Here is a 26,523-nt window from a genome sequence, read left to right as displayed (position 1 = left end):
AAAAATGGAGACGTATTATATACACCACTCCCAAAGTTTTTTTTTCCCCTCATACTGTACACATTTAAACTACTTTCCCATCCTATATTCCCCACTGGATCCCTGCGAGGAGAGAAATCTCAGAGAGAGTAATGATATCAATAATGTCTGTGAATTTCTTCTCCCTCACTGATGGGAAGGAGATAAATTGGCCTAAGGCATTTTGTGTCTGACCAGTTTTCAAATGACCACCACCAAAAAGTGGATAATAACATGAACTCCAGATACAAACTGTTCAAATAAATGCCTGAAGCTAACTAGAATGGATCATTTCAAATACCCTTTGGGGTGAGCCTCCTCCTTCTTCAGTGCTGATTTCTTAGAAAAGCTTCACCAGGAAATCAATGAGATTCAGTTTTGCAATATTTCATTAGTAATCAACCTAGCATTAGAAAGTACACATTTATTAGGTTATCTACCTGGAGTCTTGGTTTTGCAATATAAACTATTCTGCTTCTGTTGGGGTTTTTAAAATCAGCTCTCGCTCTTTCCATAGCAGAATCACTAGACCAGTAAAACAGACATTTGAGAAAACTTCTTATTTCTGATCAGTTCAGCTGCCGTTTTGATATTCTTCGTTACTTGGCCATAACAGAACTACAAGCTCCTAAATCTATTATTTTACTCCTCCCACTTATTAAAATGCTAACATCATACTTCTAAGGATGCTTTTGACCATTTTCCTTTTAAGTACTTGATACAGATCAGAGAATCAGAGGGTGTAGGTGGTTTTGGGTGGTGGTTCGTTTTGTCTCTGACAAATTACTAACCAGATATGATCACATGTTTTCCTGTATGGCTTCATATACTTTTTAATGTTACTTTTAATAAAGATGATGTGGGGATTCTTCACAAAATAGTCTTGTCTTCACCTTAAATTTGTCTGCTACTCATCGTTTCTGTGTAGATATCTCTGAAATCCAGTAGTGATTTCTCTCTCAATGGTTTTGATTGTTGTATTCTCCAGTGTGCCTTGTACAATGCTAGCAGCCACTGGTAGTTCAACAAATACTTGCTAATTTTAAATTAAAGAGAATGGAACCAATGGCTTTCTTTGCCTGGAGTTGGTTTTAACATGTTGGGGAAAAATAGTGTATTTAATCTCCATTTCTTCTCATGTGTTTATGGACTATTTTATAGCCAAGGAACAAAAGTATATCATTGGCCTCACTGTGATTTGGAGGCCTCCTGTGCTACGCAGTTTACAGAATTAAAACTCACGCCAGCTGGGTCACAGGGCTTTTCAAATGGCTCTCCCTTGAGGAAGGGGGAGCCGGCAAAATGCCTCAGGCGCCTCGAGATCCGGATGGTGTGAGTTCCCTTCTGCAAAAATAGAAGCCTCCTTCCCCCACCCCAGTGAACATCGTGCCATGTGGCTATGGCCAAAGAATGCATAAATATCATTAGAAATTTAGAGAGGGATTTTCCCTAGGAAAATACTGTGAACTTTATAAACCCAATAGACTAAGGTACAATTTAATAGATTCTTCTGAACAATGCCTGCCTCTAGTTAGATTATTATATCAGGAAAAGGAAATAAAGGGGTTTTCTCCTGCTCACATCTGGCACATCACTGATAGATTAAAGTTCCAGACTTTGTGTGTTGGCACTCTGTCCTCTCCCAGGGACATTTCATCTCCTCCAGAACCTAATAAAAGAGAACCCTCTCATCTAGAAGCTGCCATGCAGCACCCTGCATCATTGAAGGGGAAAGCTTACAGTCAAATCGGCCCAGGCCAATGAACGTTCTGTTCATGTGATGGCACTAAAGAGAGTTCACTATGGGGGTGCAAGGAGAGGGGGGAGTGCAAAGGGGGCCGCTTTCGGAGTTATCCCCACTGAGCCAGCAACAGTGGACTGGGAGTGTTAGTGTCTAAGGAAACCCTTAGCCCTTACTGAATCCAGCCACATTGCTTTATCCTCTTCTCTGTCCCCTAGTTAGAGCCTTAGAGTTGGGAGTCCCTATGCCCTGCTCTCATTGGCAGTGAACTGTTCTCTTCTATGTGGGAGGATGGCCGTTTTAAATACCTCCTTTTCTGCTGTCAGAGTGTGCAAACAGTTTTCTGGTTAATTTTGCTTTGGGGATTCTAATTTGTTTTGTGAGATAGAATGTATTCTGTGGAGATGTGTTTGGCTCATAAAGAAGCTGTTGCAATAATCAGTTCCTTATTTGGAAGAGGCGAAGTTCATTTGTAGGCAACAGCTTTCAAAAGATTGGGGATGGGAGGGCGCCAACTACGATTCATCTGAAGCAAAGTTCACTTGTCTCTGGCATCTGCCAAGTCTCTTTGAGAATTTCGAAGAGGTAACTTCGAAACCAGAGGAAGCGTCCTTCTGAGAAATGCAAACCTGTTCATATCCTTATTCAGCTGGGGAGCATATACAGTGTTGCCTGGGAATGAGACTCACTGTTACAACCCAACATCAAGAGAGCCTGTGGCAGAGGACGGAGGCTTCTTTACCCGACACATGGTGTGTTGAGGGATGGCGAGTAAAAGTAGCACTATGTACAGAATCCAGTTCCTCAATGCTTTTCCTCCTTAAAAAAATACTTGTAAAACAGAATTTAAAAGGAAATATCCAGTTACCCAGAGGATAGCATTTTCAACCTATAACGTATTTGTTTTTAGCCTTTTTATGTATTTCTGCTGGAGACTTCAAACTCTGATTACAGTGGCCTGTTCACCTAGGAGTAAAGGACCTTGGGAGAGATGCTCAGTGAAAGTAGCTGGGGATGATGCAAGGCCATGAGCCCAGAGCCTTCCAGGTTAAGAATTTAAAACATGGGTGTTATAATAACCACAACTCACATTAGTGTGAACTCTCACAGTTGGCAAAGTGTGATCATCTACGCCGTCACACTCAGTCCTATGAATGACCCCGTGGGGCAGTGTATGTGGGGCATCCTCATGCATGTGGGCTACACCTGGATATTCAGACGCAGGGGGAGATTCCATTCACCTAGAGATGTCTTCTTAGAATTTTTTAACAACGTTAAAATCATATAGAATTTAAAAAAATGATGCATCATCCACTGTCTAGAAAGAAAGTGTAGAGTGTGAGACATTTACTACCTCTTCAGAATTACACAGCCATTACCCGGAACACAGCATTCCACTATCTGTGAAAACAAACATTTGTGTTCATCGTTTCAGTTTGATTAGGGGTAGCAGAGGGCTATTTTATTATTGTCAAGAATGTGCAGTAAAAAAATAAGTCCAGTAGAGGCACTGGTGGAGCTCCCAGTGATGATCAGATTTGCCTGAGTGACTTGTAAAGTACTGTCATTTCATGGAAATATTGCAGCTAAGCTTTAAAGTAGTTGGCGTTAGTCGTCAGATGTAGCAACAGCTCTCCAAAGGGCGGTCTGCTGAGTTCGTTTTAAGCCAGCCAAAATTGTCTCTTTAGAGATCCAGGAGGTGGACACCTGGTTTATTTATTCCCAAGAAGCTTCGTTTCCTCCAGGTAAAGGTGTGTGCTGGCTGAGGCATGCTGATCTGCTCCCCCATTCATCAAACCAAAGGCTTCAAGGTGTGGCCACACTTGGGATTCCAAATGGCTAGCCCAGCCACAAACTGACCCTTCTTACAGTCTGAGGTGTTCACATGCCTGGGTCTTTCAGAGACCACATTCCTCCTGAAACCCACAAGGACACCAGGTGTCCTAGGGGAGGCCACCTAGGAAGCACCAGTGTTTTGTTTTCTTTTGCTTCTCACCTCCTACTGCTGCCTTCTGGTTAAACCCCCTTAGGATGGCTCATTAGCACAGTGTTTTGAGTGTTAATCGAGCTCTTTTGTTCACTGGGACACACACTGGAGAAGTTTTACTACTACTGAAGTGGGTTGTTTTGTTTTCCCTTTTATGGGCCGTCCAGCTCAAGGCCCCTTGCTTGGAGATATTGCTGAAGAGTTTCTATTTCCAGATCAGATTAAAGTGAACCACACTGGCCCTGTTATGGAAGCAATGCGTGGGGGTCATTTGTTGTGTGGTGGTCCTACGGCTGCCGGCCAGGATGTGAAAATCTCTAGTGTCCATGTTATTTCCTGAGGCAGGCACCCACCGGAAGTAGAATTTATTACAACCTGCTGTTTGCGCTCATGAAAAGTATGACAACGTGAGACTCTAGGGCAGTGAAAGACTTACAAAGATTCCTTCTAGAGCTGCTGTGCATGTCAACTCATTCATAATTTAGCCGGTCTTTAAACAATTTTTAATGAAAATAGTCTGCTTTTAATTGCTTAGCTTTATCTTATTCCTCTTTGTATGATCGCAGGTCCTACAGGTATGGATCTCTGGCAGCTGCTGTTGACCTTGGCAGTGGCAGGCTCAAGTGATGCTTTTTCTGGGAGTCAAGGTGAGTTCTGCTTTTCCATTCCCACCCGCAGTGTTTGGAAACCACACTGAACTTTATTTGTTAAATCTAAGTTCTCTGGATGATGTAACTAGAAGAGGTAAGTTTTAAGTAGTAGTAAATAGAAAACCTGTTGTAGCTTTAAAATCACAAACCGGGAGGACGTTTCTGGGGATGTTTTTAGGAGGAAAACAGTAGTCAGCTTTGGCATCTGATGTTTCCACGTCAAAAATAAATGCTGCAAATCATGCTGAGGGCATTTCTGGTGAAGGCAAGCCGGCTCTCTTGGTCCTCAGGCTCTGGGAGAGAGATTGAAATTGCACTGAAGGATTCTTAACGTACTGATCACTCAGCTCGTCTGTGACTAAGGATATCATAGCTTATTTCCAGAGCTCAGAATTCAGTCCTCTTAATCATATTCTCTGAGAGTGGAAATTGCAGATTTCAAATAAATTTTACCTCTTACTCTCTGGGTGATTACCATTTGGCTAAATCTGAAGGAGGAAACACCCGAAATAGTTGGATAATATAATCAAAGTCACGAGTTTCCTTGGCCATCTCTGTAATTCTCCCTCCCTCTTTATACCCTCTTCCTATTGGAAGAGTTGCCATGTATTCAAACTTAGGTGTCACACAGCAATAACTGGAACAGAAGAGAAATGAAAGGGAATGAAAAGTATTTTTCTGCCCAGAAAGAAAACTGTGCTCGTAACGAGGGTGGGAGACGGTTTAAAATATCATCTTGAGTACTTGATTTTTTTTCTTGCTTGAGCTTCAACAAAAGAAAGAAATCAGCATTTCTCCTATTCTGCGATACCACAGTCACTTGTTGCTTTAAGAGCGGCCAACTCCCCTACTTACCAGGCAACTCATCTTGGAAAACACAGTTTAGCAGCAGAAGTAGTGCCTTAAAATGCCCTCCCTGACCTTCGAGCCAAAAATAAATCCCTAGTAGTGAGCTGCTGAAGGCAACCAGAGTAACTAAGAAAACAAGAAGTGTAAAATATGTTATTTTATCTCCTAAAACAATTTAAAAATATTTATAGAAAAGAAGTCATAATTGTTTGAAATATTTTGGGGTCTCTCTGGTGTTATAATGTCAACATTTTGCAAGTCAAACATGGAGGGAATTGCAGGCTCCATGTCAGCAGCTTTTCCCATGGCTGGTTTTAGACCCTGGTTCTGAGCCAAAGAATTACAGCTGAGATCCTCTGCTATGCCAAAGTCGTGGTGGTTAGGTCTCTACTTTCTTCATTAAGGTGACTTTCACTCCACTGGGCAAGGCTCGAGGAATTTAAAAGACTTCTGAAATGAAAAGCATGGCAAAGGAAATCTTTAAAGAAAATTTAAAATGTATCCCCAGCTAAAAGACTAGAGCTCAAGTTACATTTTTGACCTAGAGAGTCGGCAAACAGCACCTATTTCAACTGCTTTGACATTTTAGCAAGCCTTTAACTTCATAGAGGAAACAAAACCATTAGCTGGTTTTATGTTTGCTTTTTTTTTTTTTTTTTGCTTTTTGATAGTTTTGTGTTTGCTTTGTTTATTTGGGGGGGAGCAGAGCATAAGAAAATGCAGTGGTTTATAGTAAATACAAATCACATAGTTTAACATTACTTACACATAGTAAGTAATTTAGCAAAGGAAAAAAATTTCTTCTTTTCTTTTTCTTAGTAGGCTAACCAGATTCCTTTGGAATATGTGGCTACTCCAAAATTCTTACCTTAAAATGGCCTGGGGATTGTTAAGGACGCGGTATGATGTTTATATAAGAAGGTGCAGATGAGTGTTTGAACATGAGCTGTGTGTGTGTGTGTGTGTGTGTGTGCGTGTGTGTGTGTGTGTGTGCGCGCGCGCGTGCGTGTGCTGGCGCTGGCCACTTATCCGATGAGTTCAGCCAGAGCGATCTCCTGATATGACATGGATTGAATCTCAGATGACATTCATGGGCCATGTGTTTCTTTTTCTGCCAGGTCTGGATTGTACCCAAATCACTTTATTTTTATTTTCTCTCCCATTGTATGAGGCAGACTAAAAATGTAAGAGAGGACTTAAAAAAAAAAAAAAAAAGATGCTACTGTAGTTTCACCAGCCATTCATTGAATTAAGTTTAGTCAGTGGAAGAGGTGGCACAGCTGAGGAAAGGAACTGGGAAGCATCACGGGGAGAAAAGCTGCCCAGGAGCTGGGAGGAGATGACAGATCTGCATGCCTGAGGAACGTTGGCACTTAAAGCCTTGAGCAGGGCTCTTCTTGCTTAGGCAGATGAGCAATTTAAAATATGCTGGCCCTAAGAGGATTTTTTTATTAAGTCTAATTGCCCTCTTGGAAATTTAATGAGAACTAAGCATCGAACAGTGCCACCATTGTATTAGCTAAAGTGTTGTAATTGATACTCTCTGTTTGTCTTTCATCCTTAATATTAATTAGTCTTTACATCTGATCCTCAAGGCAGGTTACATACTCTCAGAGAGAATTTCTTTCTTTTTCTTTTTTTTCTGGATGTACCACAGTTCATTTAATTTTTTAAATTAAAATATACTTGATTTACAATATTATATTAGTTTCAGGTGTACAGCCTAGTGACTCGGTACTTTTATAGATTATATTCCATTCCAAGTTATTACAAAATGATGGCTATAATTCCTTGTGCTGTACAATACATCCATTTGGCTTATCTATTTTATATATAGTAGTTAGTACCTCTTAATCCCATACTCCTATCTTGCCCCTCTCCCCTCCCCTCTCCCTGCTGGTAACTACTACTTTGTACTCTGTATCTGTGAGTCTGTTCTCTTTTGCTATGTACATTTGTTTGTTTTATTTTTTAGATTTCACAAATAAGTGATATCATACAGTATTTGTCTTTCTCTGTCTGACTTTTTTCACTAAGCATAATACCTTCCAGGTCCATCCATGTTGCTGCAAATGGCAGAATTTCATTCTTTTTTTTATGGCTGAGTAATATTCCATTGTATAGATATATACCATATCCTTTTTATCAGTTTGTCTGTTGACACTTGGGTTGCTTCCATGTCTTGGCTATTGTAAATAGTGCTACTATGAACATTGGGGTGCGTGCGTCTTTTCAAATTAGTGTTTTCATTTTTTCTGGATATGTATCCAGGAGTGGAGTTGATGGATCATACAGTAGTTCTATTTTTAGTTTTTTGAAGAACTGCCATACTGTTTTCCATAGTGGCTGCCCCAATTTACATTCCCACCAACAGTGTAGAAGTGTTCTCAGGAAGAATTTCTTATTCCAAAATCAGGAATGAGCAACAACGTTTCATCTTCAGAGGGCTTCACAGGGTTGAACTGTCAACTGGTTGCATCAAAACCGCTGCTCCTGGGCTTCCCTGATGGCTCAGTGGTTGGGAATCTGCCTGCCAATGCAGGGGACACGGGTTCAAGCCCTGGTCCGGGAAGATCCCACATGCCGCGGAGCAACTAAGCCTGTGCGCCACAGCTACTGAGCCCGCGCTCTAGAGCCCACGAGTCACAACTACTGAGCCCGTGCGCCTGGAGCCCGTGCTCCACAACAAGAGAAGCCACCACCATGAGAAGCCTGCGCACCGCAACGAAGAGTAGCCCCCGCTCGCCACAACTAGAGAAAGCCTGTGTGCAGCAACGAAGACCCAGTACAGCCAAGAATAAATAAAAATAAAAATAAATTAATTAAAAGAGAAACTGCTGCTTCTGCAAAGATGATTTTAATGAGAAATGTGTGTAAAGACTTAATGGATACAGATATTCTTCTGAGGACCACCTATTATACGTTGTTATACCTCTCCTATTTCTGTTGGTCCACAAGTGAGCATCCTCTTTGACCTCAGCAGTGTAAGGTGGGAGCAGGCTAGCCCCGACCTGAAGAAGTTCAGTCTAGTTAGGATATGAGGAACTTCTAGAAATTAATGAGAGACTGTATAGTTTTAAGGTCTAGATTGTGTGATGAATATGGATGGCCAAGATGCTCTAAAAAAGGCTAAATGAAGGTGGACTGGAAGAGTTAATTCAACAAATTCAATGTGCAGATATTTCTTTAGAGCTTTCCATTTTTAAAGGTTGAAATTACGGCTATGAGTAAAACAGTGATTCTTCCCTCAAGGAATTTATCATGACTTAAGAGATCAGGAATATGTATAACAAATTACTGTATGAGGCAGAATGTATTCACTATAGAAATAGTGACCTGAACTACACTCTTTAAGAGGAGTGAAGAGAGGAGAGTCACCTCAGGATGTGGTGAAGCACAGAGAACTTCACAGGGGATGTTGGTGTTATTTCAGCAGATATTAGAATACCGGGTTAAGACTTTGAAAGGCCTAGAAGAGCAGGGAGTGGCTGCAGGAATAGCGTTTGTGATAAAGGAACAACATAAAAGACGTGCACAGGTGTAGATGTGAGGTGTACGCGGAGAACAGGTCAACCAGTCACTGGGTTTACACTATGTACGGGGCACTGTGCTAGGAATGAGTGGCTCTATTTCACACACACAGCATCCAACAGAGGTTTTTTGAGCACTTACTCTGTGGAAGGCGTACGATTAATTTGGCCAGAGTGCATGGCACGTGAGCACTGCGTTTGTAATTATTCCCTTTGGACGTAAACTTAGGTCAGTGAACTCGAGTTAAATTACAGAAGGTCTAGAGATGGCAAAAGCTTCATGGAAAAGGCAAATCTTGCTGGGTCTTGAAGGATGGGTCGTATTCTGGAGAGGAAGCAAGTCATAGCTCTTCAAGTTGTAGGCCAGGTAAGAGGTTCATGATGGTACTCTGTGTGTATGTGTGTGTGTGTGTGTGATATTTATATAAAGCATATACAGGGAATTCCCTGGCGGTCTAGTGGTTAGGATTCCACGCTTTCACTGCCAGGGCCCAGGTCTGATCCCTGGTCGGGGAACCAAGATCCCGCAAGCCACGTGGCGCAGCCAAAAACAAAACTGTTTACGTGTAATATATGTGTGTGTATATACATGGCATGGTTTGCAGGCAAAGCACACGATTAGTATCTTATCACTCTAAATATCATTCCATACCAGTCAAGATAAAAACCTTACACTAGGAGTGAGATGCCATGTCCCGAAGGAACCAGGATCCCCCGAATAATGTTCTTTGTATACCTTTGAACATTTTTCATAAACTTATGCAAACACACACAGCACTTGTGTGAAAGGAAAGACACCTCTATTCTCATCGCTAACAGATAGGAAATAATGACACAGTGGCAGGAACATTTTATTTTTTCTAAACAAACCTTCCACTTTCATGCCCCTTTGCTGGTGAAGCTCCACAGAGCCCTAAGAGCTTCAGGACATACAGGATATATTTCAAGCAAGTATTAGAGTCATGGCTGTAGTTGGTAAACAGTGAAGCGTGAGCCTGTTAAAAATGTTTTCGAGAAGGAACAATGTGCACTCTCCTTGAATGCACACTGGAAGTGAGGGAGAAAGCCGTAGAGCTTAAGATTACTGCTGTCTTTACTTCAAGAGGCAGGAAGAAATCTTAGTCTCTTCTAGTGCCGTGCATTAGCAGACCTACATCACCTGGTCTTCCTGGTGTCACAGATGCTGTGACGCCAGAGCTCAGGTCACAGCAGGCCAGGCGACGGAGCTTCTGGTCTCGTCTACCTGGATGATGCCAATGGAAGATATGCATAGACCTCTGTGTGTGATGAGGACTTTTAGCACGTTTTTATCGAGCACGTTTATGGATTCAAGGATGAATTTTGAATTTATGTTTCTACCTTTAAGGAGCTCGTGGTCTATAGAAGGGAAGACAGATAAGTAAACCTAATTTAATCATGGCTCCCTAAGGTTATTAAAGAGTTTTAAGCAGGGTAATAATACTGTTAGATTGTCCTTTTGGAAACACAGCCGGTAATCGAGTCGAAGTGAATTGGAGAGCGATGAATGCGGAGGAAGATGGTTGTAATAGGTTAGGAGAGACGAGGCAAGTGTGCCAGTGGTGGCTAAAACAAAATAGATGGATTATAGACAGATGTTGCGGAGTACTCGGAGTCCAATTACATGTGGACTTCTTCCAATTATGTGTTATCAACATCAGCAGTGACTCACTTTTAATAGAGTGAAGCCCTGGAACACAGCTCAGCCTATTAGCAGTGAAGTGGTACTTGCACGGAACAGCTCTGTGGAGGGGGAAACACTGAGACTGATGACAGCAGAGTATCTAAGCGAACTTTCTTTTGTGCCATTTCCCAGAGCCCCTCCTGCCTGTGCCCAGCCCAGGTCCCACGGCTGTCTGCTCCCCTCTGCAGTGTGTCTGTGCTATAGCTTGGTCACTGTTCCCTGAGGGTCCACAGCGGGGACAAAGGCCTGAGCTCCATACCTATGTAGTCTCTGCACATTCATGACTCGATCCCAAGACCTTGACATACCCCCAGATATTTGATCATCCCTAGAATATGTACTTATACGCAGGATGAGTCAAGGGCAGCAGAGTTATGCACTGAGCAGAATCTGGGAGGTCGGCGAAGCTTACACAGTAGCTATGTGACTCACCTCTATGAAGCAGCTGGCAGTGTGAGTGATGAGGTTTGTGCCTCAGCTAATTAGTATTAAAAGGACTGGGACCACCCAAGGATAGCCTGAACCTTAAACGTTCAGGTCATACATGCCAATGATGAACCATACTTCCAATCTTCTGCCTTAGATTATAGGACAATCGTCTGCCAACCATTACAGGACAAGAGCCGGTCCTGGTGTGCAAAATGTCTCCACACCACTTTGGTTCAGTAGCCTAAACTAGGGCTTCTGTTATGGGAGGACAGGAACGAGGTTGACGGAATGTGTTTGATGTGTGGTGCCGGCCACCAGCTCTTGTTCATTGACACACCTGGGTTTCTGCCTCTAGTGGAAGCTAACCCAAGTTTAACTGTGCAGAAGTCCACACTGGCTTGGACTGGCCCGGACAGCCTCTCCCTGCCTGATATCCTCCACAACTACGGCCCCAGGGTCCCTCAATCACCCAGCATCTTTTCCCTAGGAAAACCCTCTCAGGAAGAAGCTGTGGGTGGTGGTTTTCTTCTCCCCCTGATTTTAAGTCAGTGTGTTACTTTGGTTTAGTTGAAGCGCTTAACCTTAAACTCGATGATATAGAATTCTAGGCGGTTCAGAGCCACCCGCAAAGGCATCTTCGGGGCCTATCCCCTGCTCCTTGTAACTGCCTGCTAGACATAGTTATGGATGTCTAACTTGTCATCAGGCAGAGTCACCAGCAGCCACAGCCCAAGGACCACCATCAGTTTTCACAAGCAGCAGGCATCGGGGTTCCATTTGGGCTCTTCCAGAAACACTCACAGGCTGTCATCAGTGTCATCCCTCAGACCCAGAGCAAAGCTTCCTCCTCATCTGTAGTTAGCAGCGTAAGGGTGGTGATGATGTGTGACATAAACACACTTTGAAATCGGATGCAACTGATCGTACAGAGAGGATTCCGTGGCGCCCCGTCTGGCCGGCACTGCACAAACCGGGAGGCCCAGGGGCCTGGAGCACTTCTTCAACCTCAGCTGCAAATCAGTCTTCTCTGGTCTGTATTTCCCAACTTCGTCCAAAATGAATCCGCGATATTTCATCAGATACATCTATCAGGAATCTCTGTTTCTGTCACAACTTACCAGCCTTAAGCCCTTAACCTTACCTAATTACAGTGTCTGTGTTACAGCTCCACAGCAGGGTTGCAGGTATTAGAGTGTGGAGGCTCATGTCCCAACCACGGAGGGAATGTTTCAGGATGTTGTTTGTTGTTTTAGAAGCTTTCCCCAAGATGCAGCACACAGGGATGGGCAGAAGGGCAGCCAGTGGTGGGGGATCAGGGGTTTGGGGAGGCGACGTTTGTTTTGTGTCTCTCTTCTAAATGAAGTTGTCGTGACATCTGTGTTTTAAGTTGTGTGACAAATTCTGGATTGAGCTTGAAATATACACAATTTGTTTTCGAATGATTGACAAAATGACCATTGCATACTCTGTGTGATAAATAGTTATGGATTAAAACTCACTAGACCTGAAAATTCACAGAGGATGTTTTGACCACCCCTGTATCCCCTCCTCTAGCATTCTGACACATGGAGTAGATCTTCATTTTATTTAAGGGAATCAACATCTAAATCCTGACCTGGAACTTTCCCAGTAATTGTCCACAATTGTCACTAATGCTCTGTTATGTCCAGCCCTAAGCAGGGCAGAGGCTGGATTTGGACCCCCTTCCCGTAGAAAGTGTCTGGAAATAGCTGTGCAACTGTAGAAGCTATTCTCCAAGAAGCCCCAAGTATCCCTGTGCCCTACCCGAAGCCCTGATTTGTGGCCTTTCCCTGTGGATGGAATGCTCTCATTTTCCTGCTATATACTTCAGAGGCACCCAGGGTCAGAACTTTGCCCAACACACCAGTGCCTGGGAGCCTGATGCCCTTTATAAGTCTTGCCAACCTTTTCCCAGGTGACTGGACTCTGTACCCCATGCACCAGCTACTGGCCAACATCCTGCATTGAATAAACCAGTCACCCAGCACCTACCCCTGACACCACCTTTATCTGTGCCCCACCTACCCGATTAAATCTCCTCAAATATTGACAGAGAGGTATAATGAGGCCTGTAGATTCCAAATTCAAGTTTTCTCTGCCCCTTCAGACATTGAACTTTAGATTACGAAAGACCATGACTAGGGATCTTATGGAGAGCTAGATCAGTTTTCCCAGCCACATCCCTTAAATATCAGGTTTTCCCAGTTTCCAATGAGAGCCCATCTTGAAGTATGAAACTCTCAAAATTAAATCAGGTATATGATAAAATCCTTAATTTCTTCATCCATGAATATGGAAAAAAGTTGTATTTTGTGTAATCTAATCTTTTAGTAAAATCTTGCAAATTTGTAAAAGGAGAAATAACGTTCAGAATATTTGACTTGTGGATAGCTGTGTGTTATTAACTATTAATAGACTTACATTAGTGGAGATTGAATTGGTGATGTTTACCACGCCTTGGCTTCCCCCAAACTGAGAGTCAGTTTTTTAGGAAAGGATCATTTTGTGGCTGTGTAACATTCAGGACCAATCCTCCTCCCTCCGCTACCCAACCAGTGGGCCAGCTGCTTCCTTGGCTGAAGCAGGAAGCACCATGCTTTTTTTTTTTTTTTTTAAAGAGAGCAGGGAAGTCAGGGAAGTGGGGGAACCAGAGCCGTGCCCCATGTCAGGGCACATTAGCTTGTGAGGTGGAGAATGCAGTGAAGTACCGAGGTGCTGTGCTCATACAGCCCAGGCCAAGTTTGCAAACTGGTTTGTGATTGTGCCCAACTTCCCTTGTGAGCCGTGCCAGCACCATAGTCTCTGGGTGTTTGCTCTGAACTTCATAAGCATGGCTGACTAGCTCTCTTTCCCTTTGTAGCTATCACTAAGCCTGACTTCCTGGAAAGCTCTTATCGAGGAATAGAAAGACCTAGATTAACTTCTGTGCATACCATGGCCATATATGCGTGTCAAACTCATGTTTATATAGCCATTATAGGTGTGAAAGGCAGAAGTGTAGCTACTCCCCAGTATGACCTGTCTTGTCTTATTTCTATGGATGGGTACTAAAAGCCTGTATTTTTATGTCTTAAAATCTTACCTGGAGGAAAAATTATTAAAGACAAAGGATATGTAGCACTTTCATTAACATGAGATGTTTCTAAAATGAAACGATTCCCTAACCGTCAAATTTGGGCAGAGGGTGATTTCTCTAACATGTTGGTTGAGAGTGGGTTGCTATAAACCCAAAGTCAGAAGCCTTTGATGTGGTGGAGAGTCAACGGATGCCTTAAAGCAGAAGGTAGAAGGAAGAGGCTGAAATTCCAGGCTGAAATGAGGGGGCCGTGGCCATCACTGAGCCCACAGTTGGTGTTTAATAGATACCATGAAGATTACTGATGGATTTCTGCAGTTAGTTGCTAGGAGCCCAGTTTGATCTGCACTGGATTTGGTTATTCACAGTGTCCCTCTGGTTCTGTGATCCTGCCCTTGGCTATCACTTCCCTGGGGCAGCAGCAATCAGCCAGAGGCTTAGACCATCAGAGGGTAAAGGGGGCCTGTGGAGGAACTCTCTGGAGGGTGAGGAGAGAGGCTGGTCAGATGGCCTTGGCTGGTACTCAGAGAACATACAGAGATGCTTAGGGAGTAGGACCAGTAAGCAAGTCTCTGCACCAGTCATATCTGATTCCTGCTTCCATCTTCTCTGCCATCGTCAGGAGAAGCAGTCTAGATTGGGGACTTTAGAGCATTGATCTTGAACTTTGTCAGAATTGGGTTTGGATCCCAGCTCTATCATTAATGAGTTGTGTGATTTTTTTTTAGGTCGAGTTCCCCAGAAGCCAGATGCTGAGACAAGGGTTCAAATGAAAGTGAATTATTAGAAAAATATTCCAGGGGGAAACTGACAGGGAGTAGGGAAATGAGACAGGGAAAAGGCTAAAACAGAAAAAAAAAAAACAAGCAAGAATGCAATGTCAAGTGCTATCCCACGGTGGGGTGGATGGTGGGGATGGTATCTGACTCGGTCCTCTCTAGAAGTAGTGCTTCAAGTTGTCCAGAACAGCCCTCAGTTGATGGTTAAGGGCGACCCTTAGAGGTCATAAATTCCTAGACACTATCAGCTCTCCAAGTGCAGGTCAAGATGGCTCCAGGTGCCGACAGAGACACAGGTGCTGGGTGTTGGGAGTGAAAGCACACAGGGAGTCCATGTGCACATAAATGGTTATGGGATCTATATCAGCAGAGCACTGACAGCATGTACTACAAAGGCTTTTGTAGTTTCTTATACTTTCTGAGCCTCAGTTTTCTCTTCTGTTAAATGGGAGGAAAAGAACTTGTTTAAAACCATCAAGGAGGTAACAATAGTAAAGCACCTGCTGAGATGACACAGGAAAAGCACATTAGTCAATAACTGGTAACTCCTGTTGGCCTCAGGTTGAGTTACTCCAAACCCTGAGGCCTTAGATAAACATGCAAACTAAACAGACATGTAGAATTTGAATTATAACAATATATGCCTAAAAGAAGCAGTTCAGTTGCACAAGGAAGTTTTGGAAGCTAAAGATAATTTTAATAATGACTCCAGAAAACTGTCTAGAAGAGGATTCTAATGTTTAAGGTGCTTTCAACAATAGAACTAAGGCATGATGGCATAAACTTTTAGGAAACAGGACACTGTTCTATATTTATAGTTTTAACAGTGAATGCTCAGAGGATAAGTGTGATAAAAACCTTAGTGCTCTAGTTCTTATACTTTTAATAAAATTGAATCTGATCAATCCAGCAAGTGGGTCTGGAGTGAGTTGACGCTGATGCTGGGAGTGACACCGGGCAAGTCAGTTGAGTTCAACGAGCGTTCTTTGAGCATTTGCCATATGGCAGACACGAGACCAAGAGGAATGAGACACAGTTTCCCAGGTTAGTCACCAGGTGAACTGGGGATGTAGGGAGAGAGAATTAAAACCAGTTCATTGCAAGAAAAATAGAAGCATTTCATGGATCCAATTTTAAGTACTTTATACTTGTCACCTTGGTTAATTCCCACAGCAATGGTAAGAGGAAAGTTCCATTATTACCCTGCTTTAGGAAAGGACACCAAGAATAGTTATGTAACTCGCTTACATAACTAGCAAAGGCCAACGTGAGAGTCCAGTCCAGGCAGTCTGACCCCAGAGCGCAAACACTACACTGCCTCGCGTGTCCTAGGATTCCCGTGGCACCTAACTATCTGTAGTACTCACCTCTGCAGGAATTTCATCTGAACTCTGGAAGTTGCATTTGTTTCACTTACTCAGCCAAGGCCAGGAATCACAGCTGTGTCAAAGCAACAGGAGGTGATTCCATGAACTCCTTCTGTAAATCCTCTAAGATTCAGATTCATTAAGTTTAATGTAGTACTTTGACTTTTAATGTTGACCTCATTATTTCATATATAAGTATTGATACTTATATATACTTACATACAAATGTAAAACTTATGATGAGGCATGGGTAGTTTCCTCAAGGCAAATGGGCATCTCCCCCCGAGGTTATATCAGTAGCCAAAGTTTGTGGGGACAGGTGCCACCTCTTCTCCTTTGAAAAAAAATCCTTGAAAGGTACCTCCTGGGCCACTGGGCGACCCCGTCTGGTACTGTGCAGCCCTGTTATGTGTACAAGGCTCTCCCTGCATTGTTCTAAGGAGGTTCAAGAGCTGTCTTATGAAATCAACTCTGGGTTTTCTCTTCTGATCACTCCTGGATTCTCCACGAATGCAGAAGCTGTCAAAGTAAAGGAAAGCCATCTACTAACATACCTAGAGAATTATTCTACTACACACGCTCACTATTATAGCATGTACTTTTGCCTGTTTCTAAGACTGTAACTCCTTACCCACAGCTTTTCTCATCATCACTGTATTAACATTCCCTACTTTGTACACAGGACTTGTGTTGGTATAACATTGTTCCTACACCATTTTCTGGTAAGATTTGTCCATACAAATCAGTGGACCTGAAACCAAGCTTATATGAACAAGAGTCTTCCATTCATTGGAATTTATTTTTGTGTTGCCCTTTTAAGGTAAAGGGGCACATTGTCAGAAAAGAAAACTGTACCAAGAAATTATTTAAAAACAAATTTAGAGTGTCTTTCTTGCCATCAGTGATCTCACCTAATGGTGTGATGGGAAAAAAATATCAACCAACCACCACCTCTGGGTTATGAGTCCAATTGCATCAGTAATCAGTTCTGTGGTTATGGGCAAAAGCTGTTAATTTCTATAAACTCAGTTGCTGATATATGAATAAAACTTTTCAGAGAGAAAAAATCAAATCTGTCCCTCTCAACTCCAAAATTATTTTTTCTATTATTTCTCAGATACGGATGTAGTACCCAGCTAGGGATTCCTTCATGCCAAGCCCTGTCTGAAGGTCTTTGTGATAGATTTTCTGCCCCTGAGCTTTTTTTTTTTTTTTTAAATTAGTGACTAGAGTGAGGACAAGGAAGGCAGACTCACCAAATCTACGGATGATGCAAAGCCAAGAATAGCTAATGTGCTGAATCACAGACATAGGATTCAAGATATCTTGACAGCCTCGGTAGTGGGCCAAAAACTGCAAGATAAAATTTGATAGGGATAAATGTAAAGGCCTGTGTTTAGGTTTTATAAAATCATAAATGAAGTGACAGTCCCGGCTCACAGCAAGTCCTCTGTAAAAGACTTGAAATTATTTAGCTCATTGCAAATATATAATTTAACTCACCTGTTACAGTGTAGCTACCAAAGTAAGATAAGATAGCTCAGCCTGCCTTAATAGAAACAGAGGGTCTAGAACAAGTAAATCACCAGTCCTCTGGACTCTGCACTGGCCACAGCATATCTAGAATAATCCAGTGAGTTCCAGATATCGAGATTTAAGAAAGATATTGATAAACCAGAACAAAATAATCTTAATGGTGAAAACTCTTGAAATCACACAAAAGGAACTGGAGATGTTTAGTCTGAGGGTGATGAAGGAGCAATGGCAAGGTATTTGTTTTCAAAATGTATCCTGTTGATGAGGGCTTTAATCAACTGTGTTTAGAAAGCATGGAGAAATAATATACCAAAAATGTAGACTTTGGGAACCAAACATGTGCATGTATGAATTTCAGCTCTATAAGTTTCAACTCTGTGACTGAGTAATTTCTCAGCATATCCGTTTCCCATCTTGAAATAGGGGTAATAATATCTTGCTCAGAAAGCCATCCATGAAGGTTAGATGAGCTGGCATGTTAAGTACCTGGCATAGTTATTGGTAAGAGATAGGTTTTTTGTAAAGGCTAATCTCTTCTTTGTTTACCTTCCCTTCGAGAGGGGAAGAAGAAGGACAGTTAGGTTGCTTTTCCAGAAAGTATTTTATGCCTACTGCAACTACCCCAAAGTAGGATGAGTTGCTAGGTCAGGCAGGGCTGGGGTTAAAAGTCTGGGAGAGCAGCGCTGACCTGCCAAGGCACTCTGGTGCCCCGCTCTTGTCCTCCACTCTTGTCCAAACACAGCTTCATGTAATAATTTTGATTTGACACAGTAAGTTTCCAGGTATGAATGAATAGTTCAGGAAATTTTTTAAAAGGCAGAAAATCAGTGGATAAGATGATCCCTAAGAAGGCTTTGTTCTCCCTGTTCTCTGCATGTCTGTGTTGTTGGGATTGATACTCACTAGAACATGCACAATCCTGCTGGAGATGGAGTTAGAAAAGACCCAGATGTGTTACTCCACTACACTTATGAAGTTAGGGAATCATTTTTGTAAGTTATAGAAAGATAATTCAGTTGTGACAAACAAAAGGGATTGCTAGCCCCCTCTTTATAGTTCTCTTATCACTGCGGTACCGTGATTTCCTGCTCCACTGCTCCCCTCCCCCCCCCCAGCAAGTCATGTATGATTTTCTCAAAGGCAAAAGGTGGAATTAACTTGCCAGTATTTCGACACTGAGTTTTCTTTTAAACAGCTGATAATTAAATCCATCTAGACCTCTCTAGCTGTCCTTCTAGGAGCTTTAATCACAAGAAGCAGGCGAACTTGTAAATGTTCTAAGAGAGCTTAGACAGCAAAATTATTCTTCTTGAAATGCGTGAAAGTACCCAGGTGCTTCCAAGCTATGCCCAAGTGCCTTCTCTAAAAGAACATGGTGGGCAAACCAAACATTCATCCTGGATCAGCAGTTGGGAATCAAACCATGAACTTGCTATTCCCATACTTTCTGGTTAGTTTGTATGTTTTTGAGTAAGGTGACTGAATGCAAGGAGTAGTTTAATACGGTACACTGAGTGATTTCTTCTAGGACATACTTAGTCAGAAGAATATGTCAGACAGGAGCTCACAGAGCATAGGGTTACAATAGTTTTAGAGATCGAAGGCCTGGATGAGGGTTTCTCAATCTTGACAATATTGACATTTCAGGTCAGATAAATTTTTGTGGTGGAACCTGTCCTGTGCATTGTAACATGTTAGCAGCATCTGTGACCTTTAGGTACTAGGTGGTACCCTCCACCCTCAGTTGTAAGAACCAGCACATCTCCAGACATTGCTAAGTGTTCCCTGTGTGAGGGGGCACCGGGGGTGGGAAATGACCCCCAGTTGAGAACCACTGCCCTAGATCTGATGATTGCATGTTGACCTGACCGTGCCCAGGGTTGTTGCAGGGGTCAAATTAGACAAAGCGTGTTTATAGACTTTTAAAAGTAAAGAAAAAATGTATACATATAGTTACAATGCAGCCCTTATCTTTTCACTGGTTCATCTGTTCATTCATTCAACCTAAGATTTTTTTGAAGCAGGTGGTGGACACCTTTAAATAAATAAATCTTGAGAGGCTGAAAGGTGTGCCGAGTAAACAAAGAACTTAGAAGAAAAAGAGCAATCATGTAAGACATCCCATAATGAATGTATGCATATAACATGCATAAAATGTTATGGGAGCCCCAAGGAAGGAAGGGCTGCCTTTGACCCAAACCATAGAAAACCAGTTGGACTACACAGCTGAAGCCCTGTAATAACAATTACCGTTTGACTAATTGTGACTTATTCTCCTTCACACAATGACAGATATTCATGCAGCTTTGCCAGGAGTGTTTAAGGTGTGTGCTCACAGTGTTCAGCACTGATTAAGGTATTAATCATTTTTTAGGTCTACACTTGGGTCTGAAATCTGAATGAGCAACTTAACTGAAGTTGTTACAGACACCTGTTATTTTCGCCTTTTTTCATACCCGCTCCAGTGATAGCAAACAGTCAAACAAAAAAATAGACAAAAATTCTAGCCCAGATTTCCTGAAGTACAGCCACAAATATCAGACACTAGAGAATAACACAGGAAGCTCAGTCCTGAGTATATTCTTCAAGTGGACCTCGATCAGTTCATTTGAGGTCTGTTGATTCAAGAAGAACCATTCCTAGAATCATGAACACCTGTTTAAAGCTCTAACTCTGACATTGCATATTTAGATAGAAATATGTCTGCCTGAGTAATTACCTGCTAGTACCATGGAGATAGGGTTGACCATTATGAAAGTATCAGAATTTCCAAACTTTATTCCAGAATGTTCTGCATTAAATATTCATTAACAAGGAAACTCCATATAAAAGCTGGTGTGCCCTATGGAGCCACATTTACATTAAAGCCTGTCCTGCCTTTAAACCTCCCCTGCAATTTTACCTATTCTGTGTTGCAGAGGTACACACAGGTTGACTAGAGCAAGAGTTGCTAGCTTTAGCATGAGCTGCCCTAATGGTTTTGAGTCACATTTGTTTGGGAAGATCACACTTAAAGCCTGTCCCTCGTGCTTGTTTATGGGGAGTGCAACAACTTTGATATCAGCTAACAAATCCCCATGAATGCACAGCCACATCTGAGTGCTTCCGACAAATGCTTCCTGTCAGTTCTCCCTCGACAGCTTCGAGAATGAAAGCCTAGTGAAGTAAACTGGGAGACATCCCTGAGCATTTAGTAGAAGACTGGTGGAGTGTGGGAACTGCAAAGCCAGCTGTTGAAATCAATGTAATTGGTGTGAGATTACATTTCATCAGCCTTAAGACCTGCCTTTTACCACCAGAGAAATCAGTCTCCACGTTTAAGGTCACATCAATATGGAACATTCTGCATACTGAGCTGTCTGTCACGTGCCTTTAGAATATCCATGCCGTGCTGTTTTTTAAGCATTACAAGCGAAACAAACAGCTGACAGGTGGGTCTTGTGGTACATTCAGAATCCCTGTGAAAACTCCCCCAGCACTATATCTTTAAATCTCAACTTGATTATGTTTATGAGAAAGACACATACTGTATACAGCATAAGCATGTATCGATAGCCCTTATTTGATGACTCATTTTGAAAACCAAGCCTGTGTTATGATTTTTAAATCAGGAATTTATTGGATATATTCATGTCTTATCTCTGGATTGTACTGTCTCTAGCTTCCCTCACTTGAAAAAAACTTGCTTTTCATTAAATTACCAGGAATTGATTCAACAAATATTTTTTATTGTAAATTAACTATACGTCAATGAAAAATGGTTTTAAAAAAACAAATATTTTTGTGCACCTACTATGTGCCAAGTACTATTCTAGGTGCCTGGAATGCTTTCGTGAACAAGAAATGTAAAAAAATCCTGCTGCCATGGAGCTTTCCTTAGCAGGATGTGTATGTGTTTTGAAGAGGGTGTGTGGGTAGGTGAGGCAGATGATAGCCTATAAAAATAATAATTAAATTATTTGAATAATTATAACCACTCCATTTTTTCCTCATCGGAGTGAAAACAAAAGTTGATCTTGAAATATTTTTATCTGAATCTCCTAAGTTTTCAATGTTAGGGACCAGTTCAAAATAATTTGACACTAAACATGTCCTCATGATCTGTCTGGAAGCTGCAACGCGCACCCTCTCTGTTTATTGATGAGAAAGCCCAGGCCCAGAGAGGTTAAATGACTTACCCAAAGTCCAGTAGTCATCAGCAGGGGCAGGGCCGAGACGCAGACTCCTGGCCTGGTGTGCATTCCTCCACAGGTTAGCCTTTGACAGCAAGCAACCTAGTTGGCGGAATCTATTTGTTTCTTTGTTTTTGTTTCTGAATCAGTGATTTTCTTTAATACGACAGGTAGTACCATCGAGTTAAATATAAAAATCCCCTTGCCTATTAAATTTTCATCATATTATATTTCTTCACTGGTCATAATTTGGTATTTATTTTTTATGGTAATATAGGTTTTTCTTAACTTTTAATTTTATATGACAGTACAGTTGATTAACAATGTTGTGTTAGTTTCAGGTAGAATCTAATGTTTTCGAAACATCGCGAAATTTAAAATGTCTTAAGGTACATGACGAGTGGCAGCCTCACGGCGGAGTGGTCAATAGCAGAAAGGAGATTTTCAGGTGACTGAATGGGGTTGAGACAAGACCCTTATGAAATCGCTCTGCCCTCCGCCATGGCAGGCCAGCTGCGGAAGCATAACCCCTGACCCTTGCACCGTCATTCACCTTTCTCACTCACAGCCCACCACTGCCCATTCTCCTCCTGCTTCCTGGAGCGCCAGAAGACACGCCTGAGATGGGTCTATGGCCTTGCCACCACAGCTTTCTCTTATTCCTGTCTCCATTCCTGTTCTGCATATACCTTGGACTTGGCCATCATTCTTAGAGCTCCACTAAATCATTTGTTGAAAAGATTGTTTATAAATCCAGGTTAAGAACAGAATTGAAAAGGCACTGGAAGTAGGCATGTCCTGGAATAAACTGCAGTCAGTAGTCATGGCTCCTAGACCTGCCATTCTAGGTGGCCTTGCTAGAACTTGGTTTCCCTAACTATACATGGGCTTTAAAAATCTTCCTATGTACAGGCTTGCTGTGAGGATTAAAAGGGTAAGGGAGATTGTGTCTGTAATAACACTGAAAACTGTAACTTGCAATCCATATTCTAGCAATTTCAATCACTTCTGCCCCTTCTTTCTCTGAAGACAAGTTGCTAGAGGGATAGACAGTTTTACCATTATTTTGAAGGTTGCTTTGGGCATATTTTATGTTAGTGAAATTAGTCTTCTGAGAGTTGGAAGGGACCTCAGACACCCTTATGAGGCCAACCTTGGCTGTTACTCAGAATAAGCTAGGAGTTTTTTGAAAAATACAGATTCATAAGCTCCATACCCAGAGATTCTGATGCAGAAGGCTGAGAGTGATGTCCTGGAGTTTGTCTGTTTTCATGTTATGGGTGTGTGTGTGTGTGTGTGTGTGTGTGTGTGTGTGTGTGTGTGTGTTTTAGGAAAACTCCAAACATGAATCTGAAGATTAGCTGGTTTGGAAAACCTTGCCCCAGCTTCCTCTAACGCTGAGCTCTTTCTCCTTCTGTCCCTGGCTTCACTTAGCAATGGAAAACCACTGATCACTCAGGCTCTCATCTTTTCCACTCAGTTGACTTGCCCCCTTGCAGCCCCCATTACTCGGCACCCCACCTTGACAGCTGCTCTTGCCAAGTGCTGACATTGATCCATTTGGACGTCCTCTCCCTTCCACCTGCTGCCCTCTAGTGGAGGTGCCGACAAGCAGCAAAATGTTTAAATGGGAGCCACCAGGAGTTGGCCAGTCTGAGCTGGCAAGTCCCCAAGGAGATATACACAGACCACAGCTATGAGAGGAATCGTTAGGATAGCCTCAAGCTCATGGGACACTGTTTGCACATGACTTACATTTAGAGCAGAGCTTTATAAAGATCCTGGCATCTCTTTATGGGTTCCCCCCCCCCCCCCGCCCAGGTTTCAGAAGTCTACCTGCAACAGGTTATCCTTGGGATATTTTTGCTTCTTTGTCCCCCTTTTCTTCTATCATTTACCCAAATTCCACCTCTTGCAGACAAAGCTGGTTCCTCCCTACCTCCCCAAACCTTTGGATTTTTTTAATTTTGCAAAAAATGAAAGGGTATTTTTTTAAAATCCTTACACTTTAGAAACTTCTAGTCACCAGATTAAAGGGGCAGACGTGAACTCAGCATTAAGTGTAAGGGACACTTAGGCAGTTGTGCTCACCTTGCATCCCTCCAAGACCCTGTGAGGTATATGTAGTCATCCTATTTACCCAGGAGGCACTGAGGTTAAGAGAGTTTGAGGGGGTTGTGGTATGTCACCCAGCAAGGGGAAAAGCTCGAACTAGAACCCCGGTCTGGCTGCTGGTGAGCACCCATGTATTCCTTTAATGTGCTCGCTGCCTCTATGCAGTGATCGCTTAGTCTCCTACTTAGTAACACAGAAATAATAACTTTCATGGTAAATGAGATTAAATCTCATGGTACTATGTTCATAGTAAAATCATCTTTTCTTTAATGAATGTTTAATAATCAGTGTATCTCTGCACAGTCCTCAGTTCCTCATGTTAATACTCTCGCATCTAGAATTATTTAGGAAAGGAATTTGGCAGGTGGGTGAGTTTGGGTAGGAGATGAGGACAGCAAAAGCCACAAAACTGTTGGAAATTTGAGACTGGATGTCACAGGGCAGATGCCAAATACCCCGGCAAGCTTTGGTGAAACTAAATAGTTACCTGTATTAACCAGCAGAGCAGAACTCAGAGGCCAGACACTGATATAAACTCTGTCTGATATAAACTCTGTGCGTGTGTATGTGTGCGTCTCCATCCATCTCCCACAGGATCCTGCATGATTGCTCTCTCAGCATGAATGTACCCTTTTTGTGGTGGTTTTTCACTCTTCTTTCATCCTTGATTGTCAATATAGTGGTGAGTGATTTTTTATTAATTTTTTTCTTAAGGAACATAAACAATAGGTTTCACTTGGCTTATTTTTCTTACCATTGTATATCCTTATTACTGGAATACTGTCATGCAATCTATTTAACATCTTAACCGGAACATGTGTACACACACACACACACACACACACACACACACACACGCCTGAACTGCCTTTTCCCCTGTAATGATATAAAATACAGCTCTGTGTAGATAAGAGAATTGGTATGAGTCCCAAACCCACCCTTTACTCTGTGTGTGAACAGCATAGTATGGAAAGAACAGTACTTAGGATCTGATTCCAGTTCCCTACCCTCCTGCCATTTTAAAACTTCGTTACTTTGGCCAGGTGAGTAAAATGAGCCTTGTAAAACCAGGATTATATTACATATAATCAGTTGAGCGGGCTCGTCTGCACGATTCCTCAGGGTCTTTCCAACTGTATGAGCTGTACCTTCATTTATGCTGTAGTTGAAGCACCTGAATAGTTAAACGGAAATCGTGTTGATAAAAATTAAGTAGCCATCGGTTGAATCTGTTTTTCCACCAGCTTGCAAGAACGATGCCTTGCCGTCCCTACTCAACTAGAGGATTCCTTGGATCTGCTTTTCTCCTTTGTGGTTTTTCTAGTTCATATGTAGCCTACAAACAAACACTAAACTGGCATAGTTAAAGGGATTGTAGGTTAAGCCTTTTATAAAACAAATAGGTCTCTGTAAATAACGACATCTCATTTGTAATTGAATTGTATTTTGTGAGTTCAGGTTTTCTGGTGGAGGGTACATCTGGCTAGACAGCTGGAGGCTGAGCTCCAGGCAGTGGGTCATCGTTCAAACTCCACCCCTGGAACGTTCCACATGACTTTCTATGCTTCCTTGCTACAGCTGAGCACTGATGCCAACGCACCCTCCCGGACTCATGCTGCACCTTTTTTAGTTTGTTTCTGTTCTCATAGCTTGCTTATTTGAAATCAAAATTTAAAAATAAAAAACTTTATTCCCCAAATTTTGACCCTTGGCAGTTTCAGGATTTCAGGGAAAAACCATGTCTTTATTTTTTGATGAATAAAATACTAAATAAATGTACAGATGTAATCCCTATAACAAACTTGAAAGAAAGGTGGAAGGTGGTTAATGAGGTTGAAGGAGAGAGGATGCTCTCTCTCTCTGTGCTCGCGGTGCTGACCTGCCCAGTGCCACAGAGGCTGCGTAACAAAGAACCCATCAAGCAGAGAGTGGTGCAGAGAACAGAGTGGATTTGAATCCTCCCTCTACCACACGTTGTGGGACCTCAGGGAAGTTACTTCACCTCTCTGTGCCTCAGTTTCCTCATGTAAGAGAGGATAATAATACTGCCTAGAATACAGGGTTATCGTGAGCATTAAATAAGTTAATACACGTAAAGAACTGAAAACCTATCTAGCACATAAGCACTCAATAGACATAAGGTCTTATAAAACTAGAGAAAGAGAACCCAGAAGTCATATGGTTTGGTGGGGTATTGGTAATGTTTTCCTTTCTTACTCTTCCTCTGACCCCAATTGCCTCACCTCCCAATCCACCCTGCCTCCTATTTCTCTTCCTCCCAACTTTAGAATTTTTCAGCAAAAATGTTTAGAAGAAAAGAAGATGTGCGTGCTTTGGAGGGCAGGAAGCTTTTTGATAATCAGGTGTACCTTTCAGCTAAAGTGGCTGCATCCAGCAGTATTGGGCTTTATGGCAACAGAAAGCTTATTTCCTAAGAAATGGGTTTAACTTTTTGATTGGCTCAATGACAAAACTAGGACAGCTGGACTCAGGGCTCTAAAGGATGAACATTAAGGACGTGTCACTGTGCTTTTAGGAGAGACGTTTACTC

General features: G+C 42.2%; 1 protein-coding gene across 3 annotated transcripts in view; it reads left to right on the top strand.

Moving 5' to 3' along the window:
* The first annotated feature begins 2,457 nt into the window (after positions 1–2,457).
* GHR (growth hormone receptor) overlaps positions 2,458–26,523 on the top strand; it is a 160,638-nt gene continuing 136,572 nt past the window's right edge. The window contains exons 1-2 of one of the 3 annotated variants that reach the window (XM_032628301.1): positions 2,458–2,511; positions 4,313–4,393. In XM_032628301.1, coding sequence (XP_032484192.1) covers positions 4,324–4,393 — 70 coding nt within the window. In that variant the 5' untranslated portion in view covers positions 2,458–2,511; positions 4,313–4,323. Of the gene's footprint in view, positions 2,512–4,302; positions 4,394–26,523 lie in introns of those variants that run through there. The other 2 variants (XM_032628300.1, XM_032628299.1) reach the window with 2 other exon arrangements.

Source organism: Phocoena sinus, chromosome 3 (genome assembly GCF_008692025.1).
Source record: "Phocoena sinus isolate mPhoSin1 chromosome 3, mPhoSin1.pri, whole genome shotgun sequence".
In the NCBI taxonomy this organism is placed as follows: domain Eukaryota; kingdom Metazoa; phylum Chordata; class Mammalia; order Artiodactyla; family Phocoenidae; genus Phocoena; species Phocoena sinus.
This window is presented reverse-complemented; position numbering and strand designations above follow the sequence as displayed.